This window comes from Xenopus tropicalis, chromosome 10 (genome assembly GCF_000004195.4).
Source record: "Xenopus tropicalis strain Nigerian chromosome 10, UCB_Xtro_10.0, whole genome shotgun sequence".
Taxonomy (NCBI): domain Eukaryota; kingdom Metazoa; phylum Chordata; class Amphibia; order Anura; family Pipidae; genus Xenopus; species Xenopus tropicalis.
The window spans coordinates 28,854,899-28,878,059 of record NC_030686.2 but is presented as its reverse complement, the minus strand read 5'-3'; the positions used below and the strand labels follow the sequence as shown (position 1 = coordinate 28,878,059).

The following is a 23,161-nucleotide window of genomic DNA, read 5'->3' as shown; positions in this document are numbered from 1 at the left end:
ATTTTTATTTCTTGAGTTTTTTTCATTGGCCTACCTTACCAGCAACTGAAAATACTGGTTGTCAGGATCACTAACCCCAGCAACTAAAATCAGAAAATCAGAAATGTTTCACTTTTATTATTGATTATTGTTATTGTAATCCTTTTCAGTTGTCTTCCCATTCTGTCTTCCCAGCTGCTGCTTGGTTGCTAGGGTAATTAAGCTCAAGCAACAAGGTAGCTGTTCCAATAAAAAAACTGATAGTTGCAGAATTAAAAAATTTGTGTGCGTGCCCACGAGCACACAGTTAGGGAAGGTTGTTTGGGGGTCCTGTAAGAATAGCAGGGAGGTCACTCTACAGTTCACACAAATTGCTGCAAGATTTCATCTCATCTTAAATGGATTCTGTCATCGGAAAACATGTGTTTTACAAAATGCTTCATTTAATAGTGCTTCTCCAACAAAATCCTGAATGGAAATCTGTTTTTCAAAAGAGCAAACACTTTTTCATATATAATTTTCAAATTTGAAAATGGGCCAAGGCATATTCTTAGTTTCCTAGGTGCCCTCAGTGATATGACATGCACTCTTATAAACTTCACTCACACTTTACTGTTGCACTACAAGTTGAAGTGATATAACCCCCTTCCCTTCCCCCCTCAGCAGCCAATCAGCAGAACAATGGGAAGGTTACAGATAGCAGCTCCCTGATAAAAATGTTCCCATGCCTCCTAGTGGTGATACGAGAATAAAAGTCAATAGTAAAAATCCAAGTCCGGCTTGGGACTCCTCCAGTTACATGGGAGTAGGAGAAACAATAGGTTACCTGAAAGCAGTTCTAATGTGTATCCCTGGCTCCTTCTGAAAGCTCAGACTTGGGCACAATGCACTTAGATGGCACCTACACAGCAATATTAAAGCAAAAACAATACATTTATTGATTGGAGAATAGCATTTCAAATGGTATAATGAATTATTTGCAATGTGAACAGTATAATATAATAATAAAAACTCCACAACAAAAACCATCACAGAATCCCTTTAATCTTTCTTACAAGTCAAGATCTTGTGTCATCACTATACAGTTATAATTGGGGTTACTTGGGCCTTTGTATCCTATATCTGCACCATCTACAATCAGTGATCCCCAACCAGTGGTTCATGAGTAACATGTTGCTCCCCAACCCCTTGGATGTTGCTCCCAGGGGCCTCAAAGTAGGTGCCCATTTTTGAATTTCTGGCTTGGAAGCAAGTTTTGGTTGCATAAAACCCAGTGCAAAGCCAAACAGAGCCTTCTATAGGCTGCCAGTTTACATAGGGGCTACTAAATAGCCAATTATAGCTCTTATGTGCACCCCCCAGGAACATTTTCCATGCTTGTGTTGCTCCCCAATACTTTTTCCATTTGAATGTGGCTCACAAGTATAAAAGGTTGGGGATCCCTGACCTACATCCATCTCTTCCCCCGTTCTCACCCCTTACATTACTGAATTTTTTTTTATTTTCACATACAAATATAATTGATTTTATAATAAATGACTTGCTTGTTTTTAAATAAGGCACTGCATATAAATGTGTTAATGGTGGAATGCATCTGCTCATGTTTTTCTAAGTAAACCTTGAAGAACCTTGGTACATACTGGTTTTAACATACACCAGTTATAAGGAGTTAGCATTAGTATATATGTTGCAGAACATAGAACGTCATTCGCTCTTCATGTATGAACTGAATATTTTGTTTCCTTTACTTTACAAAACCTCACAATTTGTACCATTTATTTTATCTCACCTTGCCTGCTCCCATAGGGAATTATCTACAGAATAAAGGACTTGTATTAACCTACGTAACCTACTGTATGTAACTCTAGCACCATTTGAGATTATTTGTGACCCCAGGGGGAGCATGTGCAAGAACACTAAGGGGTTAAAAAGTGCGACCTTTAATAATCACTTGCCAAACACTTGCACCCCTCTGCCTGCTGTGCTGTGAGCACCAGATGAAAATATCTGCTCTTTGTAGAGAGAGAACACAAATACCATCAACATGTGGTATCCACTGGCCGTGACCAGCAAACCAACCACTGCTATATTGCAATACTGAACATCATTCAAGGGGAAGTGGATCCCACACAGGTATACAGGGCTTTTAGGGCTTTTTAGCTGTTTTATTTATTCTACAATGATTAATGGCTAATGATGGCTAATCACACCAATATCTCCTCGGTGAGTAGGCTATTATACTGTTATAGAAAGTAATTTCTGTTTTGGTTATTCTCTTACATAGACAGAAAAGAATAAGGGTGTTGCTTATCATATATACTGGGCATTTCCTGTATAATTCTGCTATACATTCCATATAAGGAAAGCTCTTGTGACATAGGTACATAGTTTAAGTTCAAGAATCATTAAAGCCCCTCTTATCTGCCATCACAGCAGCAACTGGCATGGAATTCTACAACCTCATTGCTCGCACTGCAAATAACCACCATCACTGCTTCTAATGAAACTTCTGTTAAGGTGGCCATACACGAGCAGATCCGCTCGCTTGGCGATGTCGCCAAGCGAGCGGATCTTCCCCCGATATCCCCACCTACCGGTGGGCGATATCGGGGAGCATTTAGGTTAAAAAAAAAATAATCCGATCGTTTGGCCCTGGGGCCAAACGATCGGATTATGTGGGCGGCAATGGGGCAGTCGGATCGGGGACCGCATCAACGAGCCGATGCGGTCCCCGATCCGACCAGATTTTCTAACCTGGCCGATCGAGATCTGGCCAATTTCAGGCCAGATCTCGGTCGGCCAGGCCGCTCTGCTCTCCCCATACACGGGCTGATTAGCTGCCGAATCGGTCCAAGGGACCGATATCGGCAGCTATAGTCGGCCCGTGTATGGCCACCTTAAGTCTAGAAAAAGATTCCCTGCTATCTGTCCATAATGCCCTCTAGTGAACTCGCACAGGGTAATAATGTCCCCGCAAGCACCTTTTTTCCAGACCCAACCTTGACAGTCTTCCCCCATAGTTTAAAGGAGAACTAACACTTAGAAATAGGCTAGAAATGTTGTACATTATGTTTTGGGCTTCTGTACCAGCCCAAGGCAACCCCAGCCCTTTAGCAGGGAATATCTGTGCCCCCAATATAGGCCCCCAGTAGTTCCCCATCTTCCTTTACTGCATCCACTAATGCACTAGTGCCTTGTGTATATTCAGTAGGAATGCACCAAATCCAGTATTTTTGGTTAAGCTGAACACTCCATTCTCTAGGATTTTGCCAAATAACAAACTAAATCAGAATTCTAATTTGTATATTAAGATTCGAACTTTAAAAAACTGCATCATTATCTCAGTTTTAGCAACCTTTAAAGACATATTACTTTGAGGGCCCTGTGTTCTGATCATAAGAAATCCTTTTCCATGAACTTACATAGAGCTCAGAACAGTATTTTTGGCACTGACCCAGTGGTATTATCTCATGCAGTCCCAGCCCTCAAAATGATACAATTAGTTTCTATACTACACTCTGCTCCAGCTTCATCTACTTTTATATTCTCTTCTCCAGCTGTTTGAGAGAACTTGTCGGCAGTACGATAAACTGCGAAAACGTGAGGCTTTCCTGGAGCAGTTCCATAAGGAAGACATTTTTAAGGACAACTTTGATGAGCTGGATAATTCAAGGGAAATTGTGCAGCAGTTAATAGATGAGTACCATGCAGCTACTCGTCCAGACTACATCTCTTGGGGAACCCAGGATAAATAAAAGGCCCTATAAGGGTTAAGAGCTTGAGTACAAGGAGTGACAGTCCTGAGAGAGAACACAATCCTTAACTCTAAATACCACTGTCCTCCAAGTCAAAAGACATTAAAACCTGGAAAGTAACAAGCATTAACTTAAAGAGCAAGAGAAATATACAAAACATGTAACAGTTCTGTTGTCGAGACCGTTGTTGCCTCCCATTTTATCTGTGCAGTTTCTGGATGATTTGTTATTTGGGCCTTTTCACTTGTGTGTTTATGTGCTACATTTTAGCATGTAACAGTAGGAATATATAGTTAATTTATATTCATCTTTCATATTGTTTATTGGAGTAAATTTCTTTCCTTTAGAAGGAAATAAAAGCACTCACCGCTTACTATTATTTGCCTGCACTCTGGTTGGGGGACCCCATACCGTTTTAGCCAGAAAGTGCTTCGATGCTGGTAGCATAGTGCTCGCTAGGAGCGTTTTCTGGCCAAAATGATATTCCCCAATCAGACTACAGGCTCTGTTAGCTGGCACCTCTGGTCGGGAAAACTGTTTTGCTACAATAGGTGCCTTTTAATAACATTGCTTAGTTCCACAGAATTTCCTTGCTATAAATGTTATGTTTTCTTTCGCACTTATTTTGATATTCCATATTAAAAAATCTAAAAAGCATTTTACTTATCTTTATTTAAACAATAGCAGGCCAGCCATTTACAGCTCTCACTGAGCAGTGCTCTGGGTGCTGCCATTTACTGTTTTGCTCTATTTAGTTTCAAAAACATAGGGGCTGATTTATCAAAATTCAAGTTTGTTTTTTTTCATATTTAGTGAAAAAACGCAAATGCGACTATACTCGAGAATATTCTTGAGAGCCACGCAGCATCGGATTTGTCATCCCCCAATTATCTCCATTACATTTAGGGGGCCAATAACTAGACAGTAGTAGTTCATATATATAGAGTAAAAATGATTAATTTGCTAATAAGTCAGTCAGTTGATTTGGGGCTCAGTGGAGCTTGCCCAAGTTAGACCCTACCCCCCTACCTGCCCCTGTCACGCTGCTCTGTACTCTCATTGCTTGATAAGTAACTTAAGTACATTTCTTTCAACCTTTGCAAGTTTCTGCATAATTTCCGTAAATTGTCTAGAAGTAAGTCTAGGGGCCCAATAATCTTGCTGTGGGGCCCAATAACCAATCCTTCAACTGCTGGAAAGTTCATGAAGTTAATAGCTTATATAATTCAGTAAATAGATCGAAATATAAACTGCCATACTCTGTAACAAGCAGTTCAGATAAACAGTTAATAAAACAGTTAATATGATATTTAGTCAGTCATTTCATTGGGGGGAATGCGGAATTTACCTTAAGGCTGATGTCAGATGTGGCGTATACGCCCCGCTTCTGTAAATGCGTCCAACCTGTGCCTGCACCCGAATGAATGAGAGACGCTCAGGTGCAGGCACAGGTAGGATGCATTTCCAGTAGTGGGGCGTATACTCGGCAAGCGTTTTCAGCTTGACAAGAATACGCCACGTCTGACATCACCCTAAGTTCTTTAATTCATTGATGGTCGGTGGAGTTTGCCCCTGCCCCTGTTAAGCTTCTCAGCATTGCCACTGCTTGCTACGCTAGTTATATAAGCTCCTATTTATTAAGTTACATTAAGTTTCTAGGCAACGTGTGTAAGTTTTAGTGTAACTGTATAGGTAACTTGTGCAATTTTCATGACTTTAATGATACAATTGGGCCCAAATTCATATGCAGATCTCACCAGGCCCAGCACAACTGCCCCTCCCCCCCAGATGGCAGCCCTGATACTGGATGTTGTATTTGGATATTTGTGCATCAGCGATCACTATAAAACTCACTCCTGACCCAGTAACTGATTCTTTATTATTTTTTGTGTTCAAGTTTACACTTCATGAGTATTTAATATTTTAAGGTTAGTTACTGACATTTCATATCGATTGTATATTATAATAAAGTCAGAGGCTGGAAGAGAGGTATTTACTTGAAAGAAAAGTTTAAACAAGTATTTAATTTCTGGGGAACTATTAAGTATAGTTTTACATGTAATTTAATAGAGCTTTCTAAACAAAGTCATTTTAAAAATGGCTTTTCGCTATCCCCCTCTCAGCAATCTGTCTCAACATGGAAACCTTCATGAAATGAAGCCTGTATTACACTTTTGTTTTCTTGACAGTTACCATTTAACTGCAATTTAGAGCATTGAAACTCTCTGTAGGTATGTGTGCAATAGGTTTCCATAGAAACGACATTCTAAGGCTGAGTGTATTCCACAATGTAAACACCAGAGCCATTATGACATCATCACAATGTGATGATGTCACAATGGTCACTGTTTAGCTGTAGAACACACACACTCAGGCACAGCCACATTTGATTCCTCCCATCAGAGCGTGAAGGCGAGCTTGTCATCTGATAAAAAAAAACAGAGATATCGCAGTTTTTTAAAAATGTGTTCCAGACTTTTTTGTTGCCTGCCATGCAGGAAAACGGTAAGGATATTAAAATATTTAATTTATGGGGAACTTTCATCAAAATAAACATTTAATATAACATAAATCTCATGGAAAGAGACTTTCTAAACCAAATCATTTAAAAAGTTATTGTCACAATCCCTCAGCAATCTGTCTCTACATGTAGGATTCCATGAGATGAAGCTTATATGACATTTTTAACCAAAATGGAGAATGTCAGAGCGATCTGTATGCAGATTCTACAATCCAATAAATCCTCTAATATAAACTCTGGGGAATAGTGACGAGCCAATCTGTCCCATTTTGCTTCAGCAAAAAAATCATGAAACTGCTGAAAAATATGCAAAATGCATTGTTAATTGGCAGTTTTTGTTAAATTTTTTTCCCACTCCTTAACTGTAATCAAGCTTATTATAAGCTTCTGTAGTATTAGCTTATTAGAAGTATGTGTAGTATTAGCTTATTATAAGCATATGTAGTATTAGCTTATTAGAAGTATGTGTAGTATTAGCTTATTAGAAGTATGTGTAGTATTAGCTTATTAGAAGTATGTGTAGTATTAGCTTATTAGAAGTATGTGTAGTATTAGCTTATTAGAAGTATGTGTAGTATTAGCTTATTAGAAGTATGTGTAGTATTAGCTTATTAGAAGTATGTGTAGTATTAGCTTATTAGAAGTATCTGTAGTATTAGCTTATTAGAAGTATGTGTAGTATTAGCTTATTAGAAGTATCTGTAGTATTAGCTTATTAGAAGTATGTGTAGTATTAGCTTATTAGAAGTATGTGTAGTATTAGCTTATTAGAAGTATGTGTATGCAGATGTTAATCAAAATAATGAATCAGCTAATGTAACAGTTAAAGAAACTCAGATGCCCCCCAGTAGTTGGTGTGACTGCATTTAAATTTAAATTGAATTAGTTTGAAGTGAAATGTCTACATTTAACCTGAATTCACTAATCATATAAATATCTATATTTCAGCAAAAGAAGCTGGACGATTTTGAAGTTGTCATTCGACAATTCAGAAGCGAAATGGATCGCGAATTGAAAGGTAATAATCAAATTCTTTCAATATACCCTTAATAGATATTTCATAAGCTAACTCCTATGAACCTACACACACACAGTTTGGAACTCTATAACCATTTAATAATGTACTATGGATTATCCTCTAAGGACAGTATAGGGACCAATTATGGATATAGAAAAATGAATATTTTGCTTGTTTTTATGGCAATTTAGCCACTGGAAGACACTGTTTGTTGAAAGACTAAGAACAAGATTAAAAATAAGAAGCAATCAGCATGGCAGCTTCTCTATATATAAAAATAAGAATATCTGTATAAAAGAACCAAACAATTAGACATATTTCCCCTGTAATAGCACTAAACCTTTACTTCAACAACCTTTCTGCACCTTTTCAATTTAATCACAAGGTTTGAGTTATCGTTTATGTAAAGCAGAACATATCTCACAAATATTTTTATTTTTCTCCAGAAATAGAAGGAAACTACATTGAGCAGCTGGAGGAGATCCGGGAAGCCTGGATGGATTCGCTGGCTCATGTAGAGGTATGTAAATAATAAATATACTCTGTGTTCCACTTAAGAATTCTATATACTGTATATAAATATATGATATATCAAGAGAGCTGAGCACCCAAATGGTTCAATGTTCAAATGCAGCTTCCTTTATTTACCGGGTCTTCACCATGTTGGTTACGTATGTGAATATCCAGAGGGAAGCGCATGAAACACTAATAGTGCAATACTGTAAACTCTAACGGTAACAATAAGTTATACGGGAAGCCACTTAATAATGTTCTGCACGCAAGTTGTAGTTAAACAACAGAAATCATTTTCACCCCAGTGGTTCCAATCCCCAGTTAGGTGGGTACTCACAGGATCATAAGCAGAAATTGAATAATATCCTTAGTCTCACAATATCAGTATTCCTCTCCGATGAACATAGAAATGATAGCAAGGTATAGATAGTATTATACTGTTTTACTATGAAAAACATTACAATAACATGTTTACTCACTTTACTTTGTATGAATCTTGCGCTCACTATATTAAAAGTGTTTGTCCAGCAAATGAATCATTGTTGAATAAAAAAGCTCTGTTTTTTGCCGCTCTATACCTCTACTCGTTTCGAGGGCTTCCAACTCAGGAGGAGTGGCTATTAAATTAATTGAACATCTATTTAAATTAACTCAACGTAACGACTATTTCCCTGATTAGTGCCCCTTAGTCCCCATTAAGACAGTCCTTTAGTTGGTTCCCAATGAGCCCAGATGACCTCACTGCGCGCTCAGTTCCTTGTGCGTCCCTGTCGGTTCTGCTCTCGCTTATGAGCTATATTGTGCCTGTGCGTTTCAAAGAGCAGAGCACATCTTGAGGGCGCATTGTGTTGGTACGATGGTATGTGTCCCCATCCCATGTAACTGTGGCTTCCCGTATAACTTAAAGCACTACCCATAGGGAATATGGTTTCCTTGTTGCTACCTTTAGTACTTTCAGTATTGCAGTTTTTCATCTTCAGGGTTACATCTAATGTGATAACTAGAATCTGGCTGCAGCGCATTTGTACCTGCATCTAAATGACATTTTAATTACCAGCCCACAATGCCCAGCCATCTGCCACTCACCCCAATGCACCACCTCCCAACACTTGTGCAGAGCCTCACCCTGTATTTACTGTATAGAACAAAGGCCAGTTATTCCCAGATTCTGAATTGTTGCAGTAGGTCAGCTTTCTTAAATGGTATAAATGGACTTATTTATCTTAAAATACAACTACTTTTTTGTATGAAATTAGAAATGTAAAAATGATTGTCCTGATGATTTTATTTATTCTTTGCTTTACTTGTAGGACAGAATTGATGAAATATTAGGGTCCATAGACAATATGCAGGCCCTAATACTTCAAATGAAGAGAGAAGAAGGGAAAGAAGAAGAAGAAGAGAGTTATGAAACTGCTATGGGGAGTTCCTTAAGCAGTGAAAACACTGCCGAGGAGCAACCTACAAGCAGTGACGGCTCTAACAGTGAGGGAGAGGAACGGAAAGGATCGGAAAGCAGAAGTGAAGAAGAAAGAATGGACAACAGTGAAAGTGCAGAGGATACAAACAATGCGAAGCAAGTCCGCTTCGCAGAAAACCTCTGCACTTTTTATGAAATCCCACTAGGGAAGAACAAAAAAGAAAGCAAATTTCTAAGATTCATTAGAAGAATCTTCAGAAAGAATGCTAAGAAAAGTGGGATTAAAGAAAAAACAGAAAACTGCGATAAAAGTAGATGCACAGATGACATGGAAAAAGGGTCTACCACCATAATAGATGATGGGACCCGGCATTGGAAGAGTGCAATGCTAGATCATGAGGAAGATCGGCTGCTGAATGATTAAAGAAGTCACAGCAAGCAGTGAGAAAATTTAAAAAAAAACAACAAAAAGCAAAATGTAAAAAAAAAATTTAAAACAAACAAAAAGCAAAAAAAATTAAAAAAAGACAAAATACAAAAAAAGCAAAAAACAAAAAAGCAAAAAAAAATTTAAAAAACCCAAAGCACAAAAAAAAGAAATAGAAGACTGCAGATGAAAACTCTGAAAGCAGGGGCAAGGGTAGGGGTGGGGGTCTCAGATTGAAGGCTTATTTACGTGACATTTGGAAAAACGGATGGAGCGTGGGAGCAGGAAGGACGCAGGAGCGGCCCGTAGTTTGAGGACGCAGCATGGAGCTGGAGGGGGCCGTAGTATGAGGACGCAGTGGGGAGAGGGGGGGCGGGGCCGTAGTTGGAGGACGCAGTGGGGAGCGGCAGTACGAAGCAAGGAAGGACGCAGGAGCGGCCCGTAGTTTGAGGACGCAGCAGGGAGTGGGGAGCATGGAGCTGAAGCGGGCCATAGTATGAGGACGCAGTGGGGAGGGGCGGGCGGGCCGTAGTTTGAGGACGCAGCAGGAAGAGGGGGGCAAGCCGTAGTTTTGAGGACACAGTGGGGAGTGGAGGGGCAGGGTCGTACTTTGAGGACTATAGAGTCCTAACAGTCTGAGGGACCGTGAACTGACCCCCTGTTTAAAAAGTTTAAGGAACCCTGCCCTAGATGCATGTAAAAGTCCAGCAACAAGTTCCTTGTAGGGCAGAGTAGATGAAATATCAGGGGTCATAACCAATATACAGGCCCTGATAATGGAAATGAAGAGAAAAGATCAGGTGAGGAAGACTATAGAACACCAAAAGAAGAACTCACTGAAGAGAGTTACAAAACTACGCAGGAGCAGCCCGTAGTATGAGGATGCAGCAGGGAGTGGGGAGCAGGCAGCGGGAGTGGGCTGTAGTATGAGGACTCAGCGGGGAGAGGAGGGGGCGGGGCTGTAGTATGAGGACGCAATGGGGAGAGGAGGGGGCGGGGCCATAGTTTGAGGATTATAGTCTGGCCCCAAACAGTCTGAGGCACCATGAACTGGCCCTCTGTTTAACCGCTGCTTTGAACAATGGCTGAAATGCTGTTATACCAATGTGTTACATTTTTGTTATGGAAGCAAGCAAGAAGGCACTGGGCAGAGTGTAAAAAACAGGCACAATCCGCCATTTTTAAGCTTTGCACACTGCCTTTCTTTTTAAATTGTGATTATGAATTGAGAGTGGGTAACTTTATCGAGTGGAGGGGCAGGTCCCTGTATCTAGCTGTTTGCAGTTACTATTTTGTCTGATATTTGAAATGTTTTTAGTGGTTATTTATTTCCTATGATAGGCTCTGAACTGGGTTTATATCTGCATTGTTTGAATCTTGTACTATTGGATATATTAGATAGTTTACAGGGTTGGATGGCTTTTTAGCAGGAGATATATGCAAGTTGGCTGAAATGACCTCATACTGCAAAGTTGATCAAGGGAATGGCCTGCCTGCCTTTTTGGAGGCAACTGAGAGTTTGGTGGGTTTCATATAGGAAAAAAGTTTGATCTTGATGGACTCAGAAGTTGGAAGGAATTCCCTATCTTAGGCAAATTGCCTGGGGTTTCTTGTCTTATTCTGGATTAACTGGAAGCTTGGCGGGTTTCTCTTAGAAGCAAAACGTTGATCTTGATAGATTTGTGTTTAGTGAGGGAGAAACTACAAGTTTAGTGAACTGACTTCTTGTTGCAAAGTTGATCCAGGGACTGGTCCGACTGCCTATTTGGAGTCAGGAAGGAATTTTTCCCCATCTGAGACAAATTGGCTACAACTTCAGATGGGTTTTTTGCCTTCCTCTGGATCAACTGGAAGTTCCGTGGGTTTCACTTGGAAATTGGTTTAAGCATGGTTTTGTCAGAGGAAGAAAATGAGGATGAAGAGATGATGGGGAGAAGTATAACTACGACAGAAGGAGAAGCAAGTTACATTTACAGAAGATCTCTGCACCTACAATGAGATCCCTCGATGGAAAAAAAGCTGTGATGAATAACTATGTGATTCTTCAAGAAATATGTTATTTATTACACATGTATTTCTATATTTTAAATAAAACAGGATTCAAAATCTTAAAATCTTGAACATAATACTTAAAGGGCTCTTTATTTTTGTCCTTTTTCCAATGAAAGTTAACCATGAAGTAAATTATCAATAAAGCGGGTTGAAGGAAGCTGGAGTGCGCATAATTATTGGGAATATATATATATATATATGAATTTTTATCTGGAATGCTTAATGTGTAAATACAGTTACACATTAAATAAAACAAGTATAATTGCTTTGGCACTAATATGGATTCCTGCAGCTTACTTACAATCAAGCAAAAGCTTTTATTATTTCAGAAAAAAAAATTGACCTATTTGAGTATAAAGGAATCTATGGAAGATGGCTTCCCTGTAACTCAGAGGATCCTGGATAACTGGAAATCCTCTCTCTCCATATATATATATATATATATATACAATTGCAATAAAGGCTAGCACTCACAGGACTTTGGTTAATATTCAACAAGAATAAAACAAAAAAGAGTTTTAGCAATATCTTACATGGTTTTAATTAATCCGACGTTTCAGCTCCACACAGGAGCTTTCTTCAGGGAGAGGTAGAAAGCTCCTGTGTGGAGCTAAAACGTGACCCCAGGAGTGCTACCTTTGCCTGAACTGTGTGTATGTATATATATATATATATAGAGAGAGAGAGAGAGAAATGTGTTTATTTCACATACCATTGGTCCTGCTTGTAAAGACTATAAACTGTGCCCCTTCCAGGAGACATACATGCACAGAAGCGCTTACCCTGGGAATCTCCTTACACCCTGCTGCTTATCTGTGTGGGGAGTGGGTGATAGCGCATCATTAAGGGTCCAGTTATTGGAAATTTTAACCACTTAGGATGAAGAAATAATTTTTTCAAACTGATTCCACTTTGTTAGGACTTTGCAAAAGATGAACATTCCCTTTAAACACTGGGTAATGACAAATTTTAGGCACCCCTAGTGATTATAATCACTTACCTGATACCCCAAGCCAGTGCTCCTGTTAGCAAAAAAACTGCCCTGGCCAGGGGTACTTCTGCGCAAGCACCACGGAGCGACCTTCTTTCTTCCCTGCTCTGGATGTGCATGCACAGGAGAGTGAAAAGTGTAACTATTTTTTTCACCCCAGTGAGCGTGTGTAGGCCTAGGGCAATCAGAGAAAGAAGTAGGGGAAGAAGACAATCGCACCATGGTGCTCGCTCAGAAGTACCCCAGCCCGGTGTACTTTGCTTCTAACAGGAGCACTGGCCCGGGGTATCATACAAACAATTATAATCATGGGGCCGTGCCTAATATTTAGTAATGTAACCTTCTCCTTTAACAGTGCGTGGTTTGGGTTTGGGATAGCCCTATAGGCTGTGCAAATGTAACAGATACTCATGGTTGGGATCTGCTCATGATTGTAACAGTACGTTTCTGTGGAAGTGCTAGTTATATGCTCTGTCATCGCTCCAGCACACTTCATACGTGTGTTCCTATATATACTCCCCCTGTAGCAGTGCGGGGCTTTATCAGTAAGATGTACTTGGGATTTTGGGCTTAATTTTAATACACTTTGACTAAGATATTTGGTATAGGTGACCGGCAACTGTGTTTTCTTTTAAACTGGTTATACAATGAATGTGACATCAGGAGGAGTGTTCTGGTGTTTGTACCATTGGGTTCAAAGGTTGCGGGGGGTTTTGTTTGTTTTAATGTCTTGAGCAAGGTCTCCTGAGAGTGACCAAAATCAATTGAAAGGCCCATTTAACAAAAATTTAATTTTCAAATAAAAGCTTAGTTAAATAAGCAAAACTCAAAAACTCACCAAACTCGAATATGAGTTTATTTATTAACAACTTAGAAGCTCAAAAAATGTAGTTATTAAAAAAAAATATTGAAAACTTGACGGGGATGTTCACCTTTGAGTTAACGTTTAGTATGTTATAGAATTCCTTATTCCTAACAACGTTGCAATTGGTTTTTATTATATAGTTTTTGAATTATTTGCCTTTCTCTTCTGCCCCTCTCCAGCTTTCAAATGGGGGTCATTGACCTGACAGCCAAAAAACTCTGTGAGGCTACAGTTTTACTGTTATTGTTACTTTTTGTAACCTAATAAGAATCTATTCAGGCCTTCTCTTGTTCATATAGTCTCTCATCCAAACCACTCCCTGGCTGCTAAAGTAACGTGGACCCTAGCAACCAAATAACTGCTGAAACTTCAAACTGGGGAGCTGCTGAACTTAAAATGAAATAACTAAAAAAACTACAAATGATAAAAAATGAAGACCAATTGCAAATTGTCTCAGAATATTACTCTCTACATCATACTAAAAGTTGGGTTGAAAAGCATGAAGTCACTGAATGAAATCTGATCTGTTGTAGGCTCCTCCCACTTTTTTCTACTTTTGGACCACATTTATATAGTAAAAACCACAGAGCAAAGTTTGAGGACCCTGGTTTTAATAGTGTCTGAATGGCAGCAATTTAAATTTCCCCACTGAAAGTCGAGTGACATCTGATTGGCGGTTGGTGGCTCCGCCCCCTTTTTCTAACCTGGAACTGCAGTTACCCAGCGACTGCAAAGTTTAGGGACCCTAGGATTAATAGTTAAAGAACGGCAGCATTAAATTTAAACCAATAAAAGTCAATAGGTAAATTGTGATTGGTGGTTGGTGGGTGTGCCCACTTTTTCTAACCTTGAGTCGAAGTCACCCAGTGACAAACCGTGGGCACCCTGGCATAAATAGTGTGAGAATGGCAGCATTTTAAATTTAAACCAATAAAACTCAATGGATGAAATCTGATTGGTTGTTAGTGGCCCAACCCACTTTTCCTATTTTTGAACTGCCGTCCCCCAGTGACCAACTTTGAAAAGTTTAGGGACTCAGGCATAAAAATTGTGGGACTGACAGCCTTTTACACTTCACCATTGAAAGTAAATAGGTGAAATGTGATTGGCTGTTGGTGGCCCCACCCACCTTTTTCTACCTTTCAACTGCAAATACCCAGTGACTAACTCTTGAAAGTTGAACAACCCTAGAATTAATACTGAAATAATCGCATCAGTTTAAATATAAACCAATGAAATTTAATGGGTGGAAATGGATTGGCTGTTGGTGGCTCCTCCCACTTGTTCTAACCCTGAATAAAACCTAAAAATGCAGCCCCCTAGTGACCCTGTTGTTAATACAGTGAGAATGGCAGCAGGTTGGTGGCTCCACCCACTTTTTCTAACTCTGAACTGCAGTTACCTGGTGACTAGCTCTGCAAAGTTTGGGGACCTTAGTATTAATATATAAAGAATGGCAGCAGTTTAAATGTCAACATATGAAGTCTATAGGTGAAATCTGATTGGCTGTTGTTGGCACTGCCCTCTTTTCTAAACTTGGAACATAGTCACCCAGTGACAAACTGTGCAAAGTTTGGGGACCCTGGCATCAAATCAATAAAATTCAATAGGTTAAATCTGATTGACTGTTGGTGGCTCCGCCCACTTTTTAAAACCTAAAAATGCAGTCCCCTAGTGACCCTGGGGTTAATACTGTGAGACTGGCAGCAGGCTGAAATTCCCCATTGAAAATCATTATTTAAAATCTGATTGGCTGTTTGTGGCCCCTCCCACTTTGGGGTCATCCAGCAAATGTCATTGTTTCATTCGGTTGACCCCATTATTATGTTATTCAAGTTTGGGGGGTGTAGCTTCAAAGCTGTAAGTGTGGCAGCAGTTTGAAAATCTTCCCTGTCAAAGTCAATGGGAAAATTGGGGGGTTCTGAGCGGCGCCACAAAAAGATGGGGGGGGCGGGATCACTTAGAAAAGCACAAGCAACCTGCTCTGCTATAGGGCAAAGAAGTGTGGGGAGTCTGGGTGCTGTACCCCTAAAGCTGTAGGAGGAGTAGCGTTTAGAAAATGGGGGGCGCTAAGAAGAAGAAGAAAAAGTGGAAGAATAAGCTGAAGTCGAACAACAGTAGGTTGGGGTTTTAAACTGTTTTTTAAATCTATAAATTATATTGTCCTTGCATGAGATTTAGAATTTTGCCATAGAATATTTGCCCAGTGCTTTTACATTACCCATTCCCTATCTGATCCCCATGTTCCTCTATGAGGGGGCGGCCATATTGTGCAGCAGGAGGCCGTTAGCATTAGAAGCTATAACTGACAGGCTGGGAAGGGACAGTCAGGTTGGCAAAACAGTCAGGTTTAGGGACTTCAAGTAACAATTACTTACAAAAGCAGCCATATTAGTGAGAAATGATCACCATGACCTATAGGGAACTTGAGGCCTTGCCAGTACATTGTTAAGGGGAAGAAATAACCTCTCCTCCTGTGAATCTTCCCTTTGCTAATACATACAATACCTACATTAACTCTGTGATCCCAGAGCAGAGAAGTGCACACTCGCTCTCAGGTAAATTGATTAACAACAACAAGACCATATTATCTTCTCTATAGGGAAGGATGGGTTATCTTTGGCCGTGCTGTACAACTGCGCTTCTACTCTCAAGTGTTTGGATAGTTGAAGGCTGCAGGATTTAAATGGTACAGTATATACAATATGGCCAATAGTATTCCATTATTTGCCTGTCTGAAGTCTCCTTCCCAGACCATATATTCATATGAAGCTGGTTTTCTCTTTGTTCCTATAGCGGCTTTACTATTCCCAGGAGGCTTTCCCTTAGATGTTGGAAAATTGTTGGGGGGATCTACTTCCAATGTTGGGCACTGATGTCAGGCCTGTATTGCAGTTAGTGTTCCAATTGATCCCACAGATGTACAGTTGGGTCAGGGCTCTGTGTAGGCCAGTCAGGTTCTGCATGGACTTCCCTTTGTCCCTGTTTATGGGCACTGTTGTGCTGAAACAGAAAAGAGCCTTTCCCAAGCTGCCTTACCGACATATCTTACCGATATATTAACATACACAGTAAAAAGGGGTAAATCAGGGATACATTTAATGTTACATTTTTTATCCTTATGGTATGGAGATCTAATTTACAGAAAAAAACCCAGGTCCCAAACATTCTCAATAACATGTCCCATCCCTGTATTTTTGAAAATATTCCTTGGAATGCAAAAATCCCAAATAGTAATTCAATCACAGTACATTGCTCTGTTACACAAAGCGAGTGTTCCTTGCAGCCACTTTCACTAGAGTGCTGCTCTGTGATATATTCTTGGCACCTGATGCCAATGAAACCCTTTCCAGGAGGTAAAAAGATTAGGATTATTTAGCAGTTTCAGGCAGATTACATTGCCCTCCAAACATGCCTGCAGTTGTTCCTGCACCATTTCTGTATGTAGATGAGTTTATTAGGTGAGTTCATATTTTTCATATGAATTTTTCACCGCGCTCACTTCCGTATTCTAATCTACATATGTAAATTAGGATTTGGATTTGGTTAAGAATTCGGCCAAATCCGTTACGAAGGATTCTGGGTTCGGCCGAATCCAAAAAATAGTGGATTTGGTGCATCCCTAACAGCAAGTGCAGTGTGCCCTTGGTGGTTGATAGATATCAGGGTGATATACAGCCAGATACCTGACTGGTAGGCCTTCCTGAGGGTCAAGTCAGTAGTTTTTATTGGCCTGTGTATGACCAGTTTAAAGGTGACCATCGGTCGCACGAAAGATCCTCAGATCCACCACTAACCTTCAGGGCTGAAACAGGCAGATAAGGAGGTAGAAACAATAGGATTTCTACCTCCTTCTGCCGATTCAGCGCTGAAGGCAGATTTTGGTAAGGGGCCTTCTATGGCGCCCAATCAAAATCTTTTAACTGGCCCGATCGGCGAGTCGACCGATATCAGCAGGTTCCTGCTCGCCGACTTGCCATACACGCACCAAATATCGTACGAAACGAGGTTTCGTACAATATTATCGGTGCGTGTATGGCCAGCTTAAGACTGGGGGATAGACCCTTATTTGCAATTCTAACTATTCTTGGAACTGTGGATGACTGGCTGGCACAGCAGCATGTTCATATGCCTCTAACCTGGATATGAGGTACGGGGGCTCTAGTCAAATGATGGGCAGTTGGACTTGAAGGGCTTGTACCAAATGATGGGCAGTTGGACTTGAAGGGCTTGTATTGATAGCTTCTGCTGTGCAACTCTGAACTGTACAACTGTTTATCTGAATTGAAAACCTTATCTTAGTTTGAGAAATGCTTGCAATACAATCATATGGAAAACCCCCTTTCAGTATTCACAAGTGTTCTACTGATATTAACCCATGATACCCCATAACTACATGCTTCCCACTGAGAAGCGTTATTGGTACAGCCCAGAACTGCTCAGCCGATCCAGTGGTGTCTATTACCCTAACACCGGGAACATCTGCCCTTTGCAGTAACCCATGTCATCCTAATAAGGGATTTGGTTTTAATAATCAGGTTGCAGTAGACTGATCAAAGAAAATTGCTGATTGGTTGCCAGGATGTACTGCACGGGGCAAATTTGCCAAGAGCTAGTAAGTGAGCCACAAGAGAACTTGTCAAACAGCTTTTTGAATCCATGTTACACTGCTGTGCTGGGTAATACTACAACACACTGTGCCAGATTATATTGCTGGATTACCTTACTTCATGCTTGTGCCGCATATCAGGTAATGGAGAGCTTGTATTTTTATTTACTCTCACTCAGAATAACGTGCATGGGTGCCACTATCCACTCTGCAGTATATGTGTAATATCAATTTACAGTGTGTGTATATCTATTGCCACAGTAAGCAGAAAAGACACAATATTTCTGGCTTATTTTAAAAATAGTAAGCACAGAAACTTTGGGTACATATTCTTGCTGATGTGCTGGGCTCAGCGCCAGACTCATCTTCCGAGCCCCATTAGGCCAGCCCCGTTGATCGCAGCCCCCCCCCCAAACGCGCAGCCGTGAGCGCTCAAACATTTACAGTCCCATACGGAGCAGTGAGGGAGAGGTCCCCATTGCTCCGTATGGGAGCAAAATTTAAAAATATAATTGCGGCTGGGTGGCATGCCGCCCTACATTTTTGCCGCCCTACATTTTTGCCGTCCTAGACCCGGGCCTTTTTGACCTCTCCACAAATCCGGGCCTGGCTGGGCTATCAAACAGTTGCTATCGTTTATTTGGCTTGTTCTGCTTTGACAGGTCAGCTTCTTGGCTCCCTAATATACAAAAGCTCAATAGAAAATGACCCTTGTTTTTATCTTTGGCATTACTATTTCTTCTTATTCTAATAAGTTGTGAATTGTTCCTGCTTACCAAAATAACTGTATCCTGCATCAAGAGTATAGAGTATTCCTAGCTGTATTTGATCCTATTTTCCTCTACAGAATCCTCAGTTACTCAGCCATTAAATGACTGTATATGGGCAAGCAAAGCTGTCCTGTAACCCTTTGAGGTGAATGAACCAAATAAACAAAATTCATTGTTCTTTTCATGACTCACTCATAAAAGGCAAAAAGATATTTTGAGGTACCATTGGGATCCATGTTGTCTAGTAAAAACAAGTCCAGCTGTTGCATGAAAATGTGTTACTGCTGCAATATTATAATTGTGTTGCTATAAGGAACAGGGAATGATTATATGGGATCAAAGCGAGTATACTGTAGTTGATTTCAAAGGCAATATCAAACACTTTTGGTCGTACAATAAGGAAATCCTCTTACAGGGAGTGTTTGCCATTCACATCTGTCCCTGCGCCAGTGGAGCTTACAGTCTAAGGTCCCTATGACTATCACACACACTAGGGCGCAGGAGGAAACCCACACAGACATGAAGAGAACATTTGTTTAGAATCAAATGCAGGACCCAGTGCTGCACGGCATAAAGTGCCACCCATGGAGCCACCGTGCTGCAAAAATAAAATCTTTACAAAAGTGAAAAATGGCGTAATAAAGGATATTTGAAATTTCCTTTAAACAACTCAAGCCATTGCATGGTTCCAGAAAGTACTGAAAATAACAAGCCAACTGTGCATTCACCAAGCACAAAAAAGTTCAACAAGAGTAGGTCTGATATACCCAGGCCCCAAAGCCCACTCCCAATTTCCTTGATAAAAGCTAACATTTCCCATCATTCTGTGTAGAGTTGGATGCACACTGAAACCAGGCTGGGTTTAGGCTGATGCCACACGAGGCGTTTTTCCGCTGCGTATTTTCTAATTCTCTCAGCGGCTGAAAAACGCCTGATATCATCATCCATAGAAATAGCTTAAAAAGACGTGAAGCAAACCACACAATGCGGAAATACACTAGAAAACGCCTTAGCACGGATTTTTCAAGCTTAGGCCGAAATACGCCAGTATTTGCAAAGCAAGCTATTCCTATGTATACGCAAGGGCAGCTGCCAGACCTAGCGGAAATACGCGGCGTTTTTGCTATTTCGCACTATTAGCACCATGGAAATGGAATTTGCTTACGTCACCAATACTAGGCTGAAAAACGCCATGTGTGGCTTGTGCAGCGTTTTTAGGCCGAGAAAAAACGCAGCGGAAAAATGCCACGTGTGGCATCAGCCTTAACTACGGGTAAAATGGCTAAACTAGGATTCTTTTTTTCAATTATTGTCCCATTATCCTACCCAGATTTGCATCATTATGTCTCCTACAGTTTTTTCTTCCAGTTTGTTACACTAAAGGCATGGCCTTCACATGTATGACCTATACCTTATACATTGTGGCCCCTATCTTGGCTTTACTTATCGCCACTTCCTGCAGCTAAAATTCAGTAGTGCGAATGCTCATCCTCAGCCTGTGGCCCCGGCACTCAGTAAGCATAGTGTAGTGGCACAGCTCGCACTCGGGGGGGGGGGATCTCAGTATAATAAAACAATGAAAACGCAGCACTTTTCTATGATGGGGTGTGCTTTTGTGGGTTATGAAGCATTATATAAATAGCTCTTTGGTGCTTAGTGATTTCAGTTATAACAAATTTGTGATGTGATTTCTGTCCTTCTGACCTTGCTTTAAAGGCCTTGTGATTTTACCTATAAATTAGAATGTTCTTATATATTTTACAACAGGTGGTACATTATTCTCTTTGTATTATATAAACCGACACTCAGCATCAGGGCCGCCATCAGAAAATATGGGGCTCCGTTCAAGTTATTTATATGGGCCCCCCATTAACACAAGTGCTCAGTACTACAATTCTGCCCATGCCCCTTGTGTCCATGTGTGCAATATAAACAGCGGATGTTACTCTACAATAAGCGGTTCATATAAAGAGTTCCACTGATTATTGTGTTAATAAGTCAGTTCATTGGGGGTCAGTGGAGTTTGCCCTAAGATTAACCAATTCCCACCTACCTGCCCCTGCTCTGTGCTGTCATTGCTTCATATGTAAGTTATGTGAGTTTTTGCACAAGGTTTCGTAAAGTACGTAAATTTAGGGGCCCAATAACTAGTCAGTATTAGTTCACAAAAATAGTAACAAAAATGTGCTAATAGGTCAGTCTTTGAATTGGGGAGGGGACAGTGGAGTTTATAAGTAAGTTACATTTATTTGAAAGTAGCGTAAATTTTGGAATAAGTTATGTAAATTGTGTCCTACCATGTGTCATGGTAGGAAAATGTTGCTGTGGGGCCCAAAAATGAGCCATTACCCTGCTGAAAAGATAATGTAGGAAACGCTGATATAATTCAGTAAACAGATCCCAATATAAATTGCAGATGTTATTCTATAATAACCAGTCCATATAAATATATACATCTGACAGGTTATACAGAGAGTAATCAGGCAACACTACATTAATTGGCATTTCACTATAATTGTTGGAATGTTTTGAACTCCGTTCTTTATTGCGGAACTTGAAGTTTACAGTAATTTGTTGGTTTCGATTCAGTACAGTGATGTCATGAAACAAAAATATAAGCCTTACAATAAAACTATTAGCACCTTAAATATTGCGGATTTGACAATTACAATTCTTTTTTTTTCCAGAAATGGACAGGGTACCTAATGGGTTAATAAATACCAGTGTAAATTTTGCATAAAGACTGTAGAATCCTACAGAGTATCTCTGTCATACAGAAATATTGCTGTATTATCTCTAGATGTCAGCATGGTACAATATTACAGTTGGTTATGTAGGGGAGCATTTTGCAGGGTTAGAGAAGGGGATCTGCTCCCTTCCGCATCCCCGTGTATCTGCACTAAAAAGTACCGCTTCTGCTTGATTGCAGGTACATGGAGAGGAGTGCCGCCCAAAAATGCCTGCATTTGTGTTTTAAGGCAAATGCTTCATGTGCCCATGGCCTTAGAGAAGAACACCACTTAAACAAAGGCCATGATGGAAGCAGCACCGTCAGTCCTCGGACTCCATAAAATTGGTCTCCCCCCTTCATTTTGTGACATGGAGATCACTAGTACGTGCACCACATGCACAAAAAGACCTGTCTAGCCATGTCTGACACATGTACTTCAAGTCACCACACTATTACAATTTGTTCAACCCCAGAGCTGCCCAAATAGACCAAGAAATGCTTGTTTGTACATGCCCATAGGGTAATTACATTACAATCATCTGACTTGCAGACTTTTTGGGCACTGTAATGCCTTGGTTTTAGGCTAAAAGAGCCCTGTGTACCCTTAGTGATTATAGTGTAATTCAGAAGTCCCCAACCTTTTTTACTTGTTAGCCACATTCAAATGTAAAAAGAGTAACAAGAAACATAAAAACAAGTTCCTAGGGGTGCCGAATTGGCTATTTGTTATTCCCTACGTGGACTGGAAGCCTACAGGAGGCCGTGATTGTAAGTACAACTGTTTCTTATGCAACTAAAACTTGCCCAAAAGCCATGAATGCAAAAAGAAGCACATACTTTGAGGCCACTGGAAGCAACATCCGGGGGTTGGTGAGTAACATTTTGCTTGTGAGCTACTGGTCGGGATTCACTAGTGTAATTCATGCAGTTCTATTACCACGCTGCTATTATTATTTATTATTATTATTAGCTGCATACTTTACTAAAGTATTATATGTGTAAAGCATTTCAAATTAAATTTTTTCATACAGGCCTACAATGGAAATAAAGACAGGCTGGTGGGAAATCTCCTAGGCTGGGGCACATTAGGGTCTGCACCCACCAAATGTTTCTCTGGCACTCTCTTCAGCCAGTATGACCCTGCATATAATTCATTAAAATATGAAGATCATCATCATCATCATCTATTGTATTATTTATATTTGTGTGTATTATAAGCATCTTTATTGGCACAGTGTGAGCACTGCAACCAGGATACTATCTGTCTGAGACTTGGATGTGCTCCCTGAATTTGTCTTAGTACCCCTTAATAATGTGTCTTCTATGGAAATTAGATTGCCAGCTCCTAGGAATCAGTGAATCAATGATTAAACAATTTAATTACAATATAAAAATAAATAATTTCTTCTCTATCCAGCCTTTCATTTAAACTGCTACCTTGTTGTCAATAAGACTGACCTTGGCTAACAAAAAGTACATTGAAAGCTTGGGTAACCTTCATTAATTCTCT

The 23,161-nt window shown here is 40.2% G+C and overlaps 2 protein-coding genes across 2 annotated transcripts in view; both read left to right on the top strand.

The window, feature by feature from the left end:
• Positions 1 to 2,172: 2,172 nt before the first annotated feature.
• Positions 2,173 to 4,075, top strand: LOC101732615 (tubulin gamma-1 chain). The gene is made up of 2 exons (XM_031894838.1): positions 2,173 to 2,202; positions 3,537 to 4,075. The coding sequence occupies exons 1-2, from the start codon at positions 2,173 to 2,175 to the stop codon at positions 3,732 to 3,734; spliced, it is 228 nt and encodes a 75-aa protein (XP_031750698.1). The 3' UTR covers positions 3,735 to 4,075.
• A 2,131-nt stretch (positions 4,076 to 6,206) lies between these two features.
• The window catches only part of LOC105947951, a 34,222-nt gene continuing 17,267 nt past the window's right edge, over positions 6,207 to 23,161 (top strand). The window contains exons 1-3 of the mRNA XM_031894777.1: positions 6,207 to 6,239; positions 7,204 to 7,273; positions 7,720 to 7,793. Coding sequence (XP_031750637.1) covers positions 7,255 to 7,273; positions 7,720 to 7,793 — 93 coding nt within the window. The 5' untranslated portion in view covers positions 6,207 to 6,239; positions 7,204 to 7,254. The remainder of the gene's footprint in view (positions 6,240 to 7,203; positions 7,274 to 7,719; positions 7,794 to 23,161) is intronic.